Source organism: Parasteatoda tepidariorum, chromosome 4, assembly GCF_043381705.1.
Source record: "Parasteatoda tepidariorum isolate YZ-2023 chromosome 4, CAS_Ptep_4.0, whole genome shotgun sequence".
Classification (NCBI taxonomy): Eukaryota; Metazoa; Arthropoda; class Arachnida; order Araneae; family Theridiidae; genus Parasteatoda; species Parasteatoda tepidariorum.
Genome location: NC_092207.1, coordinates 41,223,077 through 41,241,764, shown reverse-complemented (window position 1 = coordinate 41,241,764; position 18,688 = coordinate 41,223,077). Strand labels below are relative to the sequence as shown.

At 26.9% G+C, this 18,688-nt stretch overlaps 1 protein-coding gene across 2 annotated transcripts in view; it reads left to right on the top strand.

Annotated features, from left to right (window-relative positions):
* The window catches only part of LOC107438670 (teneurin-m), a 468,170-nt gene that overhangs the window by 213,610 nt on the left and 235,872 nt on the right, over positions 1 to 18,688 (top strand). For both annotated transcript variants that reach the window (XM_043039103.2, XM_071179700.1), the window contains 2 exons: positions 3,782 to 3,964; positions 7,401 to 7,691. In XM_043039103.2, coding sequence (XP_042895037.2) covers positions 3,782 to 3,964; positions 7,401 to 7,691 — 474 coding nt within the window. The remainder of the gene's footprint in view (positions 1 to 3,781; positions 3,965 to 7,400; positions 7,692 to 18,688) is intronic.

The window sequence follows — 18,688 nt, the reverse complement described above, 5'->3', positions numbered from 1 at the left end:
TTTGTGTCATCATTTTTCAGGATTTATTAGAGAAAAATCATAGTGTCTCATGAGATCTGCATTTCTTAAAAAAAAGGTTTTAAATATTAAATAAAATTCATAAAATCTGATGAAGTAAAAATCGTTCTTATTTGTTCTGAAAATTATTACAACTTGAAAATATTATAATTAAATTTTTTTTTTACATTTTAGATATTTTAAATATTAACCTAACCAAAGTTAATTAAGCAAACAATGGGCGAATACTTATAAGCCAAATTTTATTCTTTATGTTTTTTATTAACCACAAATTTTTCGTTTTAACTAATGGAATATTTAGTTGGAATTTTTTAAATAGAGCAATAGATTAATTCAAGTTAAATGTATAATTTATTACAACCTTATACTTTTATCTTTCAGTTTTTCAAAAAATCATTACATTTATTAGCAGTGAGCAATGTCTGTTTTGAAGAAATATAACAAAGTATTTATTTTTTAAATAATTAAGGAAAACTATGTCTTAACTATTAATAAACTGTTTTTAAGAAAGCTACAGAAATGTTTAATTTATACCTTATTAAAACCTGCATTTGAAATTATATTTTTAATTTATTTATATGTATTTTGGAAAGTAAAAGTTTAGCAATGTCTTATTTACAAATACCTTAGTTATGAGTTTTAATTCTTCTGTCTCTTATAGAACTTCAAAAAATTACCAATGTCTTAAACTTTTATTAGCAAATTATTAAGTATGCGTTCACAAATTTAACTTCATGAGTTTAATATTTAAATGATCATATGGTGTAATATTAACTGAAATATTTTTAGAATTTTAATACTTAGATTAATTTTCATAATAAGTAAATTCTACGAATTTCAAACTTGAGCAACCAAAAACAATGTTTTTTGTTCAGAACGTAAAGCTTAAAGAAATTTCTTAAGTATATATTTAAAGTATAATCTGGTAATTAATGCTGATTTAAATTAATTGCAACTGATTCGATTTAAACTAGCTTAATAAATGTGGTTCATTTCCTTTGTTAAAACATGGCATTATTATTGATATATTAACACAATTATATCTAACATATTTATACATATCAGCTAATCTGAACTTTTTATTTTTGTGAAATAACTTACGTCTTCTAGACAATTTACTCACTTTAAAATAGCGTTTTAGAAAAAATACATTTAAATAAATTTAACCTAAGTAATCAAATCTAGGCTAATTAATTAGAGTAGGATTTCGATTAAGTGGAATAATAGGACAACTTTTATTTTAACAAAAAAAAACATTTAGAATAGTAGGCTTTAGATTACAGATCATCGAACTGTAGAGAAGATAAAAATCTATGATCAAAATTCTAAGGTAACCCCCAAAAGAGTGGCTAAAATTTCTCTTTGTTAATTTATTTTCTGCCATAAATAGCAAAGAGCAAAGTATATTTGCAATTTTAACCTTTTAAGTCTCGTTTAATTTAAGATGATTTAATTATTTTTATTTTTTAATATTTATGAATTGTGTTAATTAAAGATAAGTTAATATTTATTAATTTAATAACGCTGTAAAAAGTTTCAACATATAAAGTATATATGTTTCCGTGCCTCTCTTGAGCAGCAAATAATTCGATTACATTAGTTAAAGCCTTTAAATTCCAAAGAAACCTTTTATTACTATTAAGTAAAAACTTATTACGGGTGTAAAAGATGTTTTGCACTTTGCTAAGCTGAACATAAGTGCTTGTTGATAGAAAGCTTACATTTAGAAGGAAAAAAAGTTTAAGTTGAAAAGATTCTTCATCTGTCGGTAACAACTTAGATGCTATGTGTGACGAATGAACTCGAAGCTATCGACTACCTATTAAAATAAATTTAATTATATAGTCTTAAGACTGAAATCGAATGAAATTAGCTCTATCATAAGAATTAATGTTGAAAACCGAGTATTTTTACACAAATTATTGTTGGTAAAAGGTTTACATTGAAAAAAAATAAGAATTATGCATTAGCAATATCATTAAATTTGCTCTATTATTGTTCCGATGCGAATTTTTTTTTTCAGAAGCTATAGACTACCCTATCTCTTTCACTATTGTTTCTATCAAAATTATCTCTAATTATGTAGTTTAAAAAAAAGCCAAATGATATTGATATTTTTTTCTGATTTAAGTGGTAATTCTGATTTCTTCCGATAAGTATAGTAACTTAAAAATTTTAAAGCTTATATAAAGTAAATCATAAATGTCATTCGGCTGATGATAGCATGATATGATAAGTATTGCTCATAATAAACATTTTATACCATTTTTTGAATAAAATTGCATTATATTTTCAGTTGTAAGTTCCGTGACACGGTTTCAGAAGTGAGTTCTCGGAAATGTTTTCCCTTTTTAATGATTTTACGCAAAATCATTTATTTATAAAAAGAACTCGACTCTGTTAATCCATGATAAAACTGACAGAGTGTTTCAACTCTTCAAATGAGGTGACTGTTTAAACTGCTTTTATGATTTCCTCTTCTTAAAATTAGGGCTTAAATTTAAAAACCTATTGCGATGTCCATCATTATTATACCTAATGTACGCACAACCTATATAAACCATTGGAGATTGACCTAATTTGAAAAATTGAAAAGTACTGCAATGTTATTTAAAAAATAAAATTGTTAATTAATCCAAAATAAATCTAGAATGGTGTCTGAATATGGGATACTACTAAGTATAAAATCATATTAAAGGCGCTGATTCCAATTGCAATAACATTGAATCATGGTAATTTATACAAAACTTTATGATCAAAAAGAATCTTTAAAACACAAAAACGTAGATGACTGGGCCCATGTACAAGAGATAGTGGATTCAATCCCCGCCGACCAAAGACTCCCCATGTAGTAAATGGAGACATATGCACGTTAAATCTGTCGAGTCACAAAGTCCTCCATGTTCCCATTGCAAATCATACCTCTGGGAGTACTGATCCAGGAATTTCCTTGTATTCTGGATTGGTTCAAAATTACAAGTCTACAGAGTTGAACATTTGTAGTCGTAAACCCAAAATTGCGTCTTCTGTTCAACGACTATTATAAAATAAAATAAAATCACTCGCACTTGAGACATGGTGGCTCAGAGAATAGAACGTTTGTCTTTCAATGAGGTGACTCAGGTTCTAATCCCAGTGTTGGCTAATTGATGCGAATACTTCTCCTGATCACAGTGCTGAAGTGAAATATCCGCAGTGCTTGACGGATCATCAGGTAGAATCACCTTGACGTTGTTAAGATCTTCATGGCTTTCCTCACCATGTAAAGAAAATGTGGGTTTGCTCCATTAAAAATTCCTCTGCGAAGAGTTTTTCCCATTGCTTAATCCGAAATTTCCCTTGTCTTCCGGGTTGGATTCAAAATTACAAGTTTACGGAGATTAACGTTGATAGTTGGAAACTCAGAATCGGATTGGCTACTCAACACCAGTTATAAAACAAAATATAATTACTAACATTTTACTAAAAAATGAAACATTTTAATGTCTTAACAAGGAAAAATTTTCAAACATCATCTATGCTTGTATTACAGCCAATAGAAGAGACTTTTATTTTCTTACTGTCATCTTCACATGTGTTTCAGATTGATTTTGCTGGATTACGCCATATTCTTTGACTACAAATACGGTGTCGTTCGAGAACTCGTGCATAGTTTATACCTTTCCTCAGCATATAGATAAAAATTTCGAAAACAACAATAAAAATCTCAAGTAATTTATATAGAATTGTTTCCATAATAGTTTTGAATATCATTTGATTGCAGAGAGAGGCCGAGGAAGAGGAAATGGTAGTGGACGCTCGTACAGTCACAGCAGTATGGAGCTCCTTACAGGAAGGAATTATTTTAGTGGATCAGATGGAGAATTGGAAGTCTCGGCCAATGATATTGTATATCCGCCTGGAGCTATATCTGTAATGAACTCAGTGACACCTACATCAGCTCCAGGTATTAAATTTACTCTCACTGTACTATAAATTATGCCCTTGAGTAATTTTAGACAATGTAGATTCCAGCTATATTTGAACTATATGCATTTTGAATTATTTCAAATGATTTTAATGAATTTCAATGAAATTATTTCAAACCGAATAGATTAATGAAATAGTTTGTAACAGATCAGATTACTTACTTTAAATGAAACAAGTTACTAAAACTATTTTCAATTCATTGGAACTGTAACATTGGATTTGTAGTAAAGTTTATACTTATTGTTCCTCGCAAGTTGAAATATTAAGAACATTTTCAATATATTACATTATCAAGTTTATTTAAAAAATTGTATTACTAAGATAATTTTTATCATATATTATTTTAAAGATAATTTTAAACAAACAAATGCGATCTTTTCTGTGACTTCGATATTCAAGATTATTTTCATTTGATCAGATTAATACAATTAATTTTAATTGAATTGTTTAACCTGATTATTTTCAACTTTTTAGATTATTAATATTTACTTCTACAGAATATAGTAATAGGGTTACTTTAAACAAAATAGATAACTTTGGAGTGAATAGATCTTTAACATTATATTACACCACACAGACGGTTATAATTATTTTTAACTTAACAGTAGATAATGAAAGATGAGTAATGCGAGTTACATCAAAATAGATTATTTACAAAAGAAATTAATCTAATTTAAGAAATGATTTGCAATTCAGATGGTTAAAGCGATTTAAAGCAAAATAGATTTTTAACACTCTCATCCAAGGAAAGATAATTAAGATTACTTTAAACAAAATTCTTTGAAAAATAATGAATTTTATTTAGAGATATTAATGGAATAGACAATATAATAGACTAAATTCAAGATATTAAATTATAAAGAGATTATATTATTAAGGCAATTCAGAGACATAATATTAATAATTATTTCCTAAAATTAAAATAAATTTTTTTAACTATTTAAACATTATACAGTCACTATTATGATAGTAGAATAAACTGAAAAACTTATTATCCAATATTAGTTATACTATGTTTAGTGGTATTAACCATACTAACGGCTTACAACATTTAACTTCAGAGCAAAAAGACGATGATCTGTAGCTGCTCAAAATATTTTGGAGGTGCTTTGGGATATCCTTTATACATTCAATGAGAAGGATAATCGCTTATTAAATAATGTTATTAGTGTATGTTTAAACTTTTAATTTTTATGCAATTACCAAAAGGATGAAAGGAGAAAAGTATTTTAAATACGTTAAATGATGGTATAACTAGTTTTTTTGAAGCACAATATCTATATAAAAATATGTTTAAATAGTAATAATTAATATTCGTGCAACTAAAGTTTCAATTAGAGTTATTCCTTGTTTGTTTCTTAAAAAGCTGATTTGGGATATTTTCTGAAAAATACAATATCTGTTACTTTTTTTAAATCGTATTTCACGATTGAAATATATAGACATAAATTTCAAGAAAAATTACTTACAGAGAATCAATATTATTAGTGATAGCCCTATGTTTTACATTACATAATAAATAGAATCTCATTTACACCTAAAAGAAGTCTTATTTATTATATAATTATTTTATTTTTGTATAGAAAAGTACTTAATGCATACATAAACTTTTCATAAAAACTTAAAACATAGTTGTTTAAATAAATAAAAAATATGTTGCTCAAACAGAGAGAGGAATCTTAAGCATTTTGTGAACAATTTCAGTAACATATGACGAATATACCATTCCATAAAGATAACTTATTTATTATTTTATTTTAGATATCTACTTATAAAAATTGCTTTATTACTTATTTTAATAAACCAATCTTAAATTAAGTTAAAAATGCATTTTATATGCATTTTAATATCATTTAGGAAAATGCATTTTAATATCATTTAACTATACGCTTTTAATATTTTAATAGACATACAAATGAACTATAATAACATTCATAATTAACAAACATACAAATTAACGATAATTATTTATTGTTTTTCTTACAAATTTTAGATACTTGTATTAACGCTATTTTCAAAAGAAAAGGAAGACTAAGATTGTTTATATACTAATGGTTTTAGTTTATTCTTAAAGCAATAAATCGTTAACTAAAACACAATCTGTACAAATATCTATATTTATTTCTCTTCTTTAAATAATTATAGCTATAAATTTTATCTAACTCCGTATTCTAGTGCAGCGATGAATATTTTTTTCATTCTTTTATTTTTATTTCAATTATTAGCAGCAATTCTTAACAAATTTTATATGGAACTTGTTTTTAAATTCAGCTAATGCAACAGATAACAGTTGTTCACTTAATACTAAGACAAATGTTTTTGCCAAAAATTAGTTTAGTCGAATGTATTACTAATACGTCTACTTTTTAGATAATATTTTTCTACCTTGGTATTTTTCACATAATTGTTCATCTTCTTTCTGTTTTACGGGAATTAACAGTTGTTTCTCGCTTAGATCTACACTAGATTTATTAATATTTTCAGAAATTCGATAGTTTTTCAGTTCTCTTTAATCATGACATTTTGCTTTGTATATTTTTGAGTATTATAAATATGAATACTTGACCATAAAATGAATTTAAGGAACACTCCAAAATAATTACGGATCAAATTACGGTATGAAGTTCGGACATTTTGTGTGCATCATCCGTGAAATCCATTATGCCATGAATTCTTTTTTTTGAGATAAAATATTATGCAGTAATTTTTACAGTAATATTTATTTATTTAATTAGAGTGATTCAGTAATTTAACGGTAACTTTTACGGTAAAAAGTACCGGCATCTTTCTTCCTTTGTAGTTTAAGTTTTCAAAGTGTACCATATTAGTTGGAAACGCTTGAATATTACGAATATCAAATAGAAATATTATATAAATTGTGATTTAATTTGCCAACATGTGCTTACGTACTATAAAGCTATCTGTAAAATCTGACTTATGTACAATTTTTTAAAAGATAACTTATAATTAAACCCCAATTCAACACACATAAAATAATATAAAGTTAAAAAATATCTACTTACTCATTTTATCTTACACATTCGTAAAATTTAAATATTTCTGCAAAACGAATAACTATTCTAAAAACTAAGGAATACTAACTGTAATGCTCTTAAACAGAGAAAAAAATTGTGGTCAAAAATATTAGAATATGGTGCAATTCAGCATTTTTCATGTTCTCCCAAACCCTAGATGATTTTTAAAATATATACTATATTTACATATTTTTATAAATCGTTAAATAAAGTAAAATTTAATTCTTTTATCATAATATCTTAGTACGTTAATTTCACAAAATTGCTTTGTCCCTGCATATTTGTTACACAACTGCAAGATTCGGCTTCTTCGTACACATGCTTGTTTGTCATGTACCTAATTTTATATATTTTTCTAAAAACATCTTTCTTTTGCAGGAAAATATAATGCATATGGTTCATTGCCTAGACAGCCGAACCAAGGTGGTGTTAGGGATCAATCACAGGTATCCAATAAACAAAATCAACAACCTCAGGGAGGTAGAGAATCTAGAAGTGGTTCGACCACAGGTCTCCAAGGGAATAACGCTAATTCTTCGAAAGGCAGAATGTCACTTTCATTAAGAAGAGGTCCATCTTCATCTTCCACTTCGGATAATAACTCCGATGCTACATTTACTGACACAGAATTCAATGCTAGAAGGCAAGGTGGATTGCAAAGCCAAAGTGGTAAGAAGTTTTTTTAAACAATGTTTTAACAGCGAAAATTCCTGCTTGTTATTTTTTATTCAATTAAAACCAATAATATATTTTTTGCTTAATATAGCATTGATTTAGTTATAATATAGAGGAAAAATCAGTTGCATTAATGCTAACATTGATTGATGCATTGATTTTGTCTAATTCGGGTGTAGGGACTTCAAATCTGAAACTATTGCTCCTAATTCTACCCTTTTTATTGACCTTTTTTGTCTATTTTTTGTCGAAATGTAGAAGTTTAATAGCGTTATGACTATAAGAATGATTTTTAATCATCATTGTTGTTTGATGCTTCTTTTGAAACCTTTGCTTTTCTTAAAGTGAGTATGCTTGAATGGGTTTGCATTTCTCATGCTAGACGTGATTTATCCAATGATTGGTTAACTCTTTTTGTGGTAGACAGTCACAAGTCACATTTGACTAAAATAACTAGTGTAACTAGTATTTTAGTCAAATGTTCCCAGCTTACACTACAACTAGTGTAAGCTGGACCTAAGATTCTGAAATTTGTACTCTTGAGTTGCATATTAAATGAATAAATGTTTGTGTATTTAAATAATGTAATACTTGCGTACTTTAATAGATTTATTGCTCTAGACCAGGATTCTATAAAAAAATAATAACAATATAATTTCAAACATATACATTCATCTTTCTTCTAATGATGCAAAAATAATCATTAATCCGTTTTAATTTTATTTTTATATTTTTAAAATTTGAAATATATAATTAAGTTAATATTTAGTTATTATTGAGTAAACTAATTTGTGAATGAGCTGATATGACTCAGTGGTAAAGGTACGGAATGGTCATTGTGAAGAACTAGGGTTTGATCCCAAGTTGCGGCCTGAAGCCCACCTAGCTTCAAATCGATGAGACTTGTCTTGGAAGTAAGGACGGTACTGTGCGTAGTGCTGAACGCATTGTCACAATCATGTGGTTAGACACAAAATAGTGGAGCCTTAACCTCCACAACCTCTATGGACCCACAAGGTGATATTGCGCTAAGGCTTTACTTTTTAATTTGTAAATAGTAATTAGTTTATAGAAATAATAATAGATAAATTGCATTCAGTATAATTCAATACGTATTGCTTATTAATATTAACAAAATACAATAGGTATAAATATTAAATAATTTTAAATAAAAAAAAATTTACAATTATAATAATTTAATAATTTAATCTTATTAAATAATGTTAAATATATAAAATTTTTAGTGACATTAAAATTCTTAAAAATATAAAACTTTATACAAAATTTAAAAGTCAAGGTATTAGTTTATTTTTAAATAATAATTTAGTAGCAAAAAAACGTGAATTATTGATGTTCAGACATATTAAAAGTAATAGCATGTTTTGATATGAGATTTGAAGTGTTGCCTCTCTAAGAGCGAGATACAGAATGAAATGACATTCGTTGCGAGATAAATTTTAGACTCTCGCTTCTGCCACTACTTCAAATGACGATACATAAATAAAATATTCAGTGCTTCATATTTCAACCTCCAGCGTTTCGTGATTTAAAATGTAGTTTTAAGCATTTTTCACGCTACCTAATTTGTCATATTTTCCTCCGGACAAGTCACATGAAATTCTAAGTTTTGGGGACATATCGTGTACACAGTCGCTCTTTTTTTCAAATACTTTCTATTTTAAGAGAGTGGCAGTGAAATGGAAATTTTGTAGCAACGTCTAAGTTGGTTTCTTTAGATTATTGATAAAGATTAGGGATTTATATTGAATAAACACAAATTAAATAGCAAAAAAAGTACTTTTACTATTAAAGTTCTCACAAAAACTCTTTTATCTTAGAAAGCAACTGATATTTGAAAGTGATAGATAAATACGCTGTGTATATGATTTTTTAAGTATATGACTATGTATATATGACTTTTTAAGTATTTATGACTTTTCAAATGATATGAAACTTTTAGATTAACTAGACGTTAATAGGAAAAATAAATTGGATACAATTACCATAAAATAGTATCGTGACTTGCATTAGCAAACCACCTTTTCTTACTGTCTCAATTGTTAGAGGTGAGAGATTTAAGTAAATAATACGAAGAAACTGAAACCGTTAGAAATTATTTGATTAAAAATTTTATACGCTTCAACAATAAATAAATTCGAAATAACAGACAACATGTTCCAAGAGATCAAAAACAGGCGTCCAAAGACATTTCAAATCACTTTTGTTTCTCTTTATTCACGTCTAGCAAGTCTTGAAAATGGGCGCTCTTTTTTGAGAGCTTGAAACTTGTCTACTATTATTTCCAATTTATATATTGTTAAAAGGAATGAAGTTTTTAATCAAATTATAACTTTAGATAAAACTTGAAAAAAAAGCTTTTCATGGTTTTGTGACAATAATTCTTACATGGTGCTACCAAAAACTCGAACAGACAATTTTTAGCATTACTTCATAAATATAAATATATTAACAAAATATGAAAAAATGGCAAGCAATTAGAGTATACTTAGTTTGTAGGTTTAATTGGTTTCAAAGTGACAATCTTTGGCAGTGATGCAGAGGCAGAAACGTTTATTGAAATTGTCTGCTAAGTGACGTAAGTTTTCTATCTTTAATATATCCCGCTACCTCAGAAGCGATTGTTTTGGAGAGTTCAAACTTTTACGTACGACGATTATGTATAGAGTAATCATTTCATTTTCATTGCTTAAACAACACTTAGACAGCAGATTTTTTACTTTACATTTTAAAAAAGCCAAATAGCAATACATAAACTGAGAGATAGATTATAAATTATTTTATTTTTAAAGTGAAAAAAAAGAAGTGGACTCTCAAAAGAAAATAAACACACAAAAAGAAATGGACACTCAAATTAAAAAGAAATAATTTAACTTCTGTTCTAGGATGCAATAACTTTGTCCGAGTACCTTTTAGCCACACTCTGTAGTATAAGTATAAACGTACCTTTTATGTACAGTAAAAAAAGAAAGGAAAAAAAAATTACTTGCAGCTGTTTTGTTTAAACAGATTACTTTCACTATTTTTCCAAAAAGATTGCGACCCATTTCTTTAGGTAGAAAACAGAGTGATACATTTTAAGCCAAACACTTTGGCTGATACATTTTACAATTTCCTATATAATAAAGTAATAACAAATGTGTTATCTGAAGAATAATATAATTAAAAGAGGCATCGACTTCAATAATTCGGTGCTAAAATAAATAATGTAAATAATAAGCAAAAAGCAGAATTCAATTTCTTCAAAATCTATTACTTTTACATAACCAAATAGATTTTTTTTCCTACTTAAGTATAGATATACTTCTCTGCTAGCTGTAGAGTCACTGCAATCTTTTTCGTGAATATTATTCGAGCTCGGAAAAAGTTTTCTTTATTCAAAACGAAACACATTTTAAATCTTTCGCAAGGATCAAGAAATCCAATTTACAAGCAGGCTTTAGGTATGGAAGCAAAGCTGTATTTTTTAGTTGTCGACGAGACTGACACAAAAATATCCATAAGGTTGACAAAGAAAACAGAGAAAACAAATTTGTTAACAAGTCACTCGGAAAGAGATATATTTATTTCATTCGTTTCCATTTTTTGAACAGAAACGAAAAATACTCTTTCGACGCTTTAATAATATTTTTTTTTTCTTCTGAGTCTTTCTTCTCTTGGGATTGGAAAGTATTAAGAGCAAATAGGAGCTTTTGGTAACAATGTTTGTAGCAATGAATAATTGAATTTACTGGCGTGTTTCTATCAAAAGAAAAATAAATTGACTACAAAAAAGAATGAAAAGCAGAAATTCTAGTTAGTTTTTAGTCTACAAGGAGATACTTTTAATCGAACTTCATGTTTCTGTTACACAAAACATATATTTATTTTTATTTAATTTCTCATGTAGTTTTGTTTTTTAAACATTTTATTTGGCGGTAAATTACTCAAGACTTTTTTGAAATTCTTTTTAAAAACGAGTTCTAAATATAATCCCATAAAATTTAATCTAAATATTGAATTATTTCGATTAAATATCCGTATTGTTCACAATTATTTAGATTGAGATTTTCTATTATTTTTTTAGAGATATATAAGCATTAAAAATAGAAAATACATTAATCTTTATAGTTGATTCAAAATTTTTTTGCAGAAATGTATAAACGATTAATCTTTTGTTGGAAATATTTTTAAGCTTAATATTTTTATTAACAAAAAAAAAAGAGCGTGATCTAAATTTTAACTTGGTTTAATGCTTCTTATCAGACAAATCTGATTAAAAATATTTAACTCGCATAATAGATTTTGATTTTAAAATTTATTGATTTTAAGTGTTAAAATGTATTCAAATCAATAAAAACAAACTTATTTTGCGATTTTTTTTTAAAAAAAAAGTAAACTGATAATTAACAGATTTATTTTTTTAAGTAATGTGAAATAGAAGTTCGAAATAGAAAGATTTCAGGAAAGTGCAGGATGCAGCTAAAAATTTGGTTCACATAGTAAGTCCATGGTTACAAATATCAAATGCATTTGAACCTCAGAAGAATGAATCAGACCATCTTTTGCCACTTGTTTTGCTTTGTTGATGGATTTCACGACGTTTATTACTTTCATCTACGGTTCATATGAGGAAATAAAGGAAGAAATGAATGAATGGAAGAAAAAGAAAGAAAAAATGAATCTGAGAATTGGTAAATTTGCTTAAACCTTGATGGTCAGGAGTATATTCTCAACCCAAAAGACCGCGTGGGTTTCAGTTTTGCATAATTCAATTTCTTATACTTTTAATGGATTTATCTTACTTGGTCCTTCGACGATTAATTGTAAAATGTTATTTGCAAATAATTGAAAAAAATATATTAAGTTACAAATTGCAACCCAACTGTCAATTACTGAATTTCATTTTTTAATTCATATTTTTAATTTTTTTTTCTTACATGCTAGTTAGTTCCGTCAATAGTGCTCATTATACTTCATATATCAAAAATTGTTAAAACTAAGTGAAGCTTGTGTTAACAAAAAAAAAATTAAAAAGATTAAAAATAAAAAGGACTAAAATTGTCCAATAATGATGCTAGTTTTATCTGCAGGCTAATTAATTTTTAGTTTATAATAATAACTATAGTAGTAATAATAATATAATAATAATTATAACTATTTTTAGTTTATAATGTAACTTTAGTTAATAATAATAACTATAAGGCCATCCTAATTCACTAGTTAGGTTTTTTTACAATTCGATATTCTAATTTTTATTAAAAGTTTTATCTGCAGGCTAATTTATTTTAATTTATAATAATAACTCTAGTAGTAATAATATAATTATAAATAATATAATATAATATAAATAATATAATAATATAATATTTATAATAATAACTATTTTTAGCTTATAATGTAACTTTAATTAATAATAATAACTATAAGGCCATCCTAATTCACTAGTAAGGTTTTTTTACAAATCAGTATTCCAATTTTTATTAAAAATCAGAAAAAATCCTCCCTCCTTTTACTTTCTAATATTTTCAGAGAAGTTCTTTATATTTTTTTCTGAATAATATAACTCACAATTTTTATATCCCAGATAAAAGTCCCTTCTTGCTAAAATTTAAAAAATCAGTTTTACCATTTTTAATTAATAACTTTTACCAAGTTTAAGAAATTTAATACTTATCCTGAAGATCAAAAAAGAATTTACATCACTTTGACCAAGGCCGTACTTAATATCGATTAGAGCAAAGAGCAAGGAGCAAGAGTTTAATAAAAACCCCTAACAATTGGGAAGGAGTAAAAAAGAATTCTTCTAAAATTATTCAGAAAATACAAAAATCGATATTAAGCTTAGACTTGTGAGAAAAAAAAGGCCAAAATACCTTAACTTCATGCCTTCGATGATTGAGGAGAAGTATTTTAAATAGATTCAGCAAGCGGGAAGCTGCCTATTTATTATGCTAATGAGATACGGAGGGTTAGCTCACTAAGTGACAAATTTCGGAATGGTCGTTGAATATAGTGGGTACTTAGATACCCATTATTGCTAACCATCCCAGTATCACAATGAAAGAGGGCTTTTCTGGGACACAATCCCCCATCTAAGCATATCTGATGAGCCTGTTGCCAGCAGCTGCGGGTGTCGTAGGATACAGATGATGGTAGGTCTTTCCTAAAATGTTATTCAAGTTGAAGAAGATGATACCTAATGATAACTGCTGTTACTATGTTCGAAATACGGAAGTTTCGTTTTCTTGAGAAAAGTTATTAAAACTCATTCGAACCTTTCTATTGGCGCCGGGCAGTCTTAATGACGATTCTGTTCTGATTCGATTTGGAGATTCGTAGTTTCAATTACAAGATACGGATTTCTGTCTCTTTCAATTTACAATTCTAATGTTAATTGCAATTTTACAGATTGTAGTGAAATGTCAACTATAATTTATTGGTTAATTATAATTCAAAATAACAATTTTGTTTTTGTTTTATTTTCTCAAAATAAGAACTCGTAGTATTGTAGCTTTTTACTACTTTGGTCCTTATAGACTGCGCTAAAATATTCATTTAAAATCTTCTTAAATTGCAAAGTTAGAAATATAATCATCTTGAGAATTTGTATTAAAGTAAGAAAAAGAGGTATTATCTAACTTTTACTAACGAAAAGCATAAAAGGGAGCCAAAACGAGGAATATTTAACAAATGATTAAACTTGCTATTATTGAGTCAAGTAAATATTTATATTCTACAAAGCAACACCTATTATTAAGTTTGTTTTATTATTTTCAACTGAAAAAAGTAATTAACTACGTTTCTAGGAATCTTATTTTAATGTGCACATTTTAGTTTTTGGTTTTTTTTTAACTTTAAGTTTTAGAATCTACTTATAAGCTTTTGAGTGTATTATAAGGTTAAGGAGGGAATAAGCTAAATTGAAATCATTATATATATTATTTATTTTCGCTTAAGACATAACTCATTATGTGTAATACTTTTTTTACAGCCATTTCAATTTCTTAAAAGAAAATTGAAAAGGAAATAAAGGAAAATATTATAATTATTTGAAAAATCATTATTTAAAATCTTTATATAATCTAATTAAAGTAATATATTCGTGTAACAGTATTTAAGTATTTCAATTAACAATTTTTAATTCTAAATAAAATAATAATATTGGAAAATACCATTACATTGTTTGTAAATTCATATAAGTCAATAATTCAAAAATGAAGGATATTAATTATAAGAAAAAGTTAATATTAACTTTAAAATTCAAAAAGCAAGACTCTCTACAAACAAAAACAGCTTTACTTCTAAAATTTCGACATCTATGCAGGAGTTTATTTATTTTACTTGCAAATGAAAATACAATATTTTAATTATACGGAATAACGTAATTATTTTAAACTCTCCAATTTTTGTCAGCAAAACCAAGCCAAATGCATAAAAAACATCAGCAATTCCCAAAACAATTTAGTGCCCCACCTTGCGAGAAGGTACAAACTTATGTAATCATGAAGAATTTTAAAATCAGAGAGGCATTTAAAGAAATGTTTTACGATATAATAGTATTATTTATGAGAATTTTAATAAGTACTTTCTTTACTGCTCCATGTCACGTATACATTTGAAATATAGCAAAAATCACATTAAGTCTTGCTTTATGATTGATTACCTGGTTGAAGTTTCATTTTTTTAAAAATTGCATTACATAAAAAAAGAAAAGAAAAAATTCTAAAGCCAAAAATAATATTAGGAAACCAGACATTTGCAGTTTTTTTACAAAAAACAAATCACGTCATAAAAGAACTTATAAATGAACGCTTCGGTGTGCTTGTACAGCTCTAAAATAAAATACATTTTATACATTGGGATAAGATTATACACATATATATGTAATCTTTTTCGGAAAAAAATTCCTTTTTATTAACAGCACGCATTGCAAAATGACTACAAGCTTAGATTAAAATCAATCTAATAGTTTTTAGCTTAAATTTAATGAAAACATATACAGAATACATGAAAAAAATCTTAAATATTTAGTCATAACCTCAGTTATTATGATGGTTATTAAGAGAAAGAATTTAAAAATATTAAGTAGTTACTCTTTTAAATGTTTGAACACTCAGTATAGCAATAACTCAAATACTTTTTAGCCTTTTAACTATAATTCTTTGAACTAACTTATACATTTTTAAGACATTGCAGATTTCTTACTAAAATTGTTTAGTTTTGTTTAGCATGAAACATGAATTCATAAACAGTTTGAAATTAAATAAAAGTTTGTCTGAAGCCCGTCATTGGCTAGAAGATTAACATTCTTGAAATTTTATTATCAATTATCTTATTTGTATTATTTTATAGTTATCTTATTGTTTCAATTTTATTAATTATCTTTTTTCCCCTTACACTTTATTCCACCTTACATTTGAAGATATTATTATAATTCAAATCTAACATGTGTAACTAAAATGCTATTATTTATTCATTAGACCTGCTTTATAATTGAAGAATAAGAAATTGTTACTAAACTGAGATTCATGTATAATTAGTTTCTTCTGTAAATATATGTTACATTAATGTAGTTTGTTTCTTTGAAAACCAATAAAGTTGTGTTATTTAATGGTTTTGATTCAGAACTAAGTCTTAAAAGTGATTTTAGATATGATTGCGCAAAAGACAAATAATCCAACTAGTCAACCAGTCAAATTCCAAATGAATAAAATTTCGTTTTTGTATCATAAATATAACTATTTCACACAACACTTTCAGAAAAAAAACTCTCATTTTTGACGATTTGGCGAAACCCTTGATCTGGTTTTGGCTATTTTCTACAATTATTTCATTAGCGATCACGACATTGGAGAGATCACGATTCATTAGAGATCATTGGACATTCATTAGAGATCTCGATTTTAGACAAAATGCCATCCTTCACCTGTTTGACAGTATTGTAGCCTCTCCTTTGTGTCATTCCGGTGCATTAAAGCATTTTTCAAACTGTTAATCTTATTTTAAAATTATTGGCACTGTATGATGGCATGGTGCATGATTCCCAGGTTTAAGGTCTGGTTATAATGACAAATTTATTCGGTCATAATCTTTTTATTTTCTTGTTGTATTTTCTAATCTATTGTGTAAATTAATGTGCAACACTAAGCCTAATTCTCTTGCGCAAATGATTATTGTCTAACTATAGCAGAGAGTAATTTCTTCAATTTCGCGAAATTTTCACTAGAAGCATTTTCCAGAAAAAGTTAGACAAAAATTTTATTAATATAGATTATTCCAGTTTTCATTGCATAGATGCTACCTTGTAATGCCCTAAATAACGGTCATTTGATACTAATAAATAACAAAATATGATAGAATTTTTTTCCATTATGAAACTTGAGACAGTAAGTAAATTGATATGCTATGAAAATATTTAATATACAAAATAAAGTTTTCCGTATTTATTTTTAAAAGCCATTATAAAGAAAATTATATTTCCTACTTAACATTAATCCGTTAAATTTAAAACGTTTGACTTAAAGAGGAATTTTCAGAAGCTTTTTTAAACTATCAAATACACATGGGATAGTGTTAGACTTTAATCTTCCTTTTTCCTCGAAAATTCTTTTTCCCATTCCAAGACAAGAAACCCCCAGGCTATTAATATTCCAGCCTGAAGTAAATTAAAATTCAGTTCCTCCCTTAAGCTTTTTTCACAATCCCATTAATGCCCAAGATAATTACTTTTAATACCCATTAGCGAGAGTATATTAAAAACAGTTATGCGTTCTTTCTTAAGACGAGTTTTTCAGCAAGTGTTAGTTGTACAAAATCCCTTGCACTTTTTATATATTTTATCACTTATGATGTGCGTAAGAATTACTGAGCTTAACATTTCATGCTGGATTTAAAACTTTCACGCTCTTTCTAATACCGAATCCAGAGCAAGTAGTATTTGTACAAAATCTCTTGCACTTTTTATATATTTTATCACTTATGATGTGCGTAAGAATTACTGAGCTTAACATTTCATGCTGGATTTAAAACTTTCACGCTCCTTCTAATGCCAAATCCAGAACAAGTAATATTTGTACGAAATCTCTTGCACTTTTGATCTATTCTAATACTTATGATGTGAGCAATAATTACAAAGTGTAACATTTTACGCTGAATCCAAGATTTGCACGCTCTTTCTAATGATGAGTTTAGTAGCAAGTGTTAGTCCTGCGAAAGTCACTGCACTATACATTTTGGCTTTTATAATGAACATTAAAATTGTTGAGTGCAACATTTCACACCCAAATTTAAGATTGAAGTAAATGTATCTTATTTTTGTATCAAAAATTTTTTTTTTAAAAATTGATATGAACATTTAAAGGACATAAGAGATCCGCCGGGATGAGCTTGCGTCAGTTTGGTAAATAAAGTTTCTTGATGTATTCTATAACTTATGATGTGCGTAATAATTAGAAAATGTAACATTTCGCACTAAATCTATAAAAACGTTTTCTGAAGTCTAGTATAGCAGCAAATGTTAGTCGTACAAATTACAGCACTTTTAATGTAAATTCGTATTTGTGATAAGCTTTAGAATTATTGAGAGTAACATTTCTTACTAAGTTTAAGATTTAAATCAATGTATTACATTTTTGGATCAAATAAATTTAAACAGAAGTAGGTACAAACATAAAAAAATTGGAGAGGAGGATGAACTTACGGAAATTTACGAAAGTTTGATAAATAAATATCTTTAGGGAAAAAAACGTTTAGGTACATAAAAACCTTTGACGTTTCACTATTTTAAAATCTTATTAAAATTGTCAATTTTAAAAAATACCCAAAACTATTTTTTCTTTCATTCTTATTTAAATGTTAAATTTTGTCTAAATTCATCAATGCATTTGCTGCACTGAATATTATTGAAAAACTGTGTTTTTTAGGGATCTCTCTCTCTCTCTCTCTGTATATATACATATATATATATATATTCTGTAGCCAAGTTTGCTCTT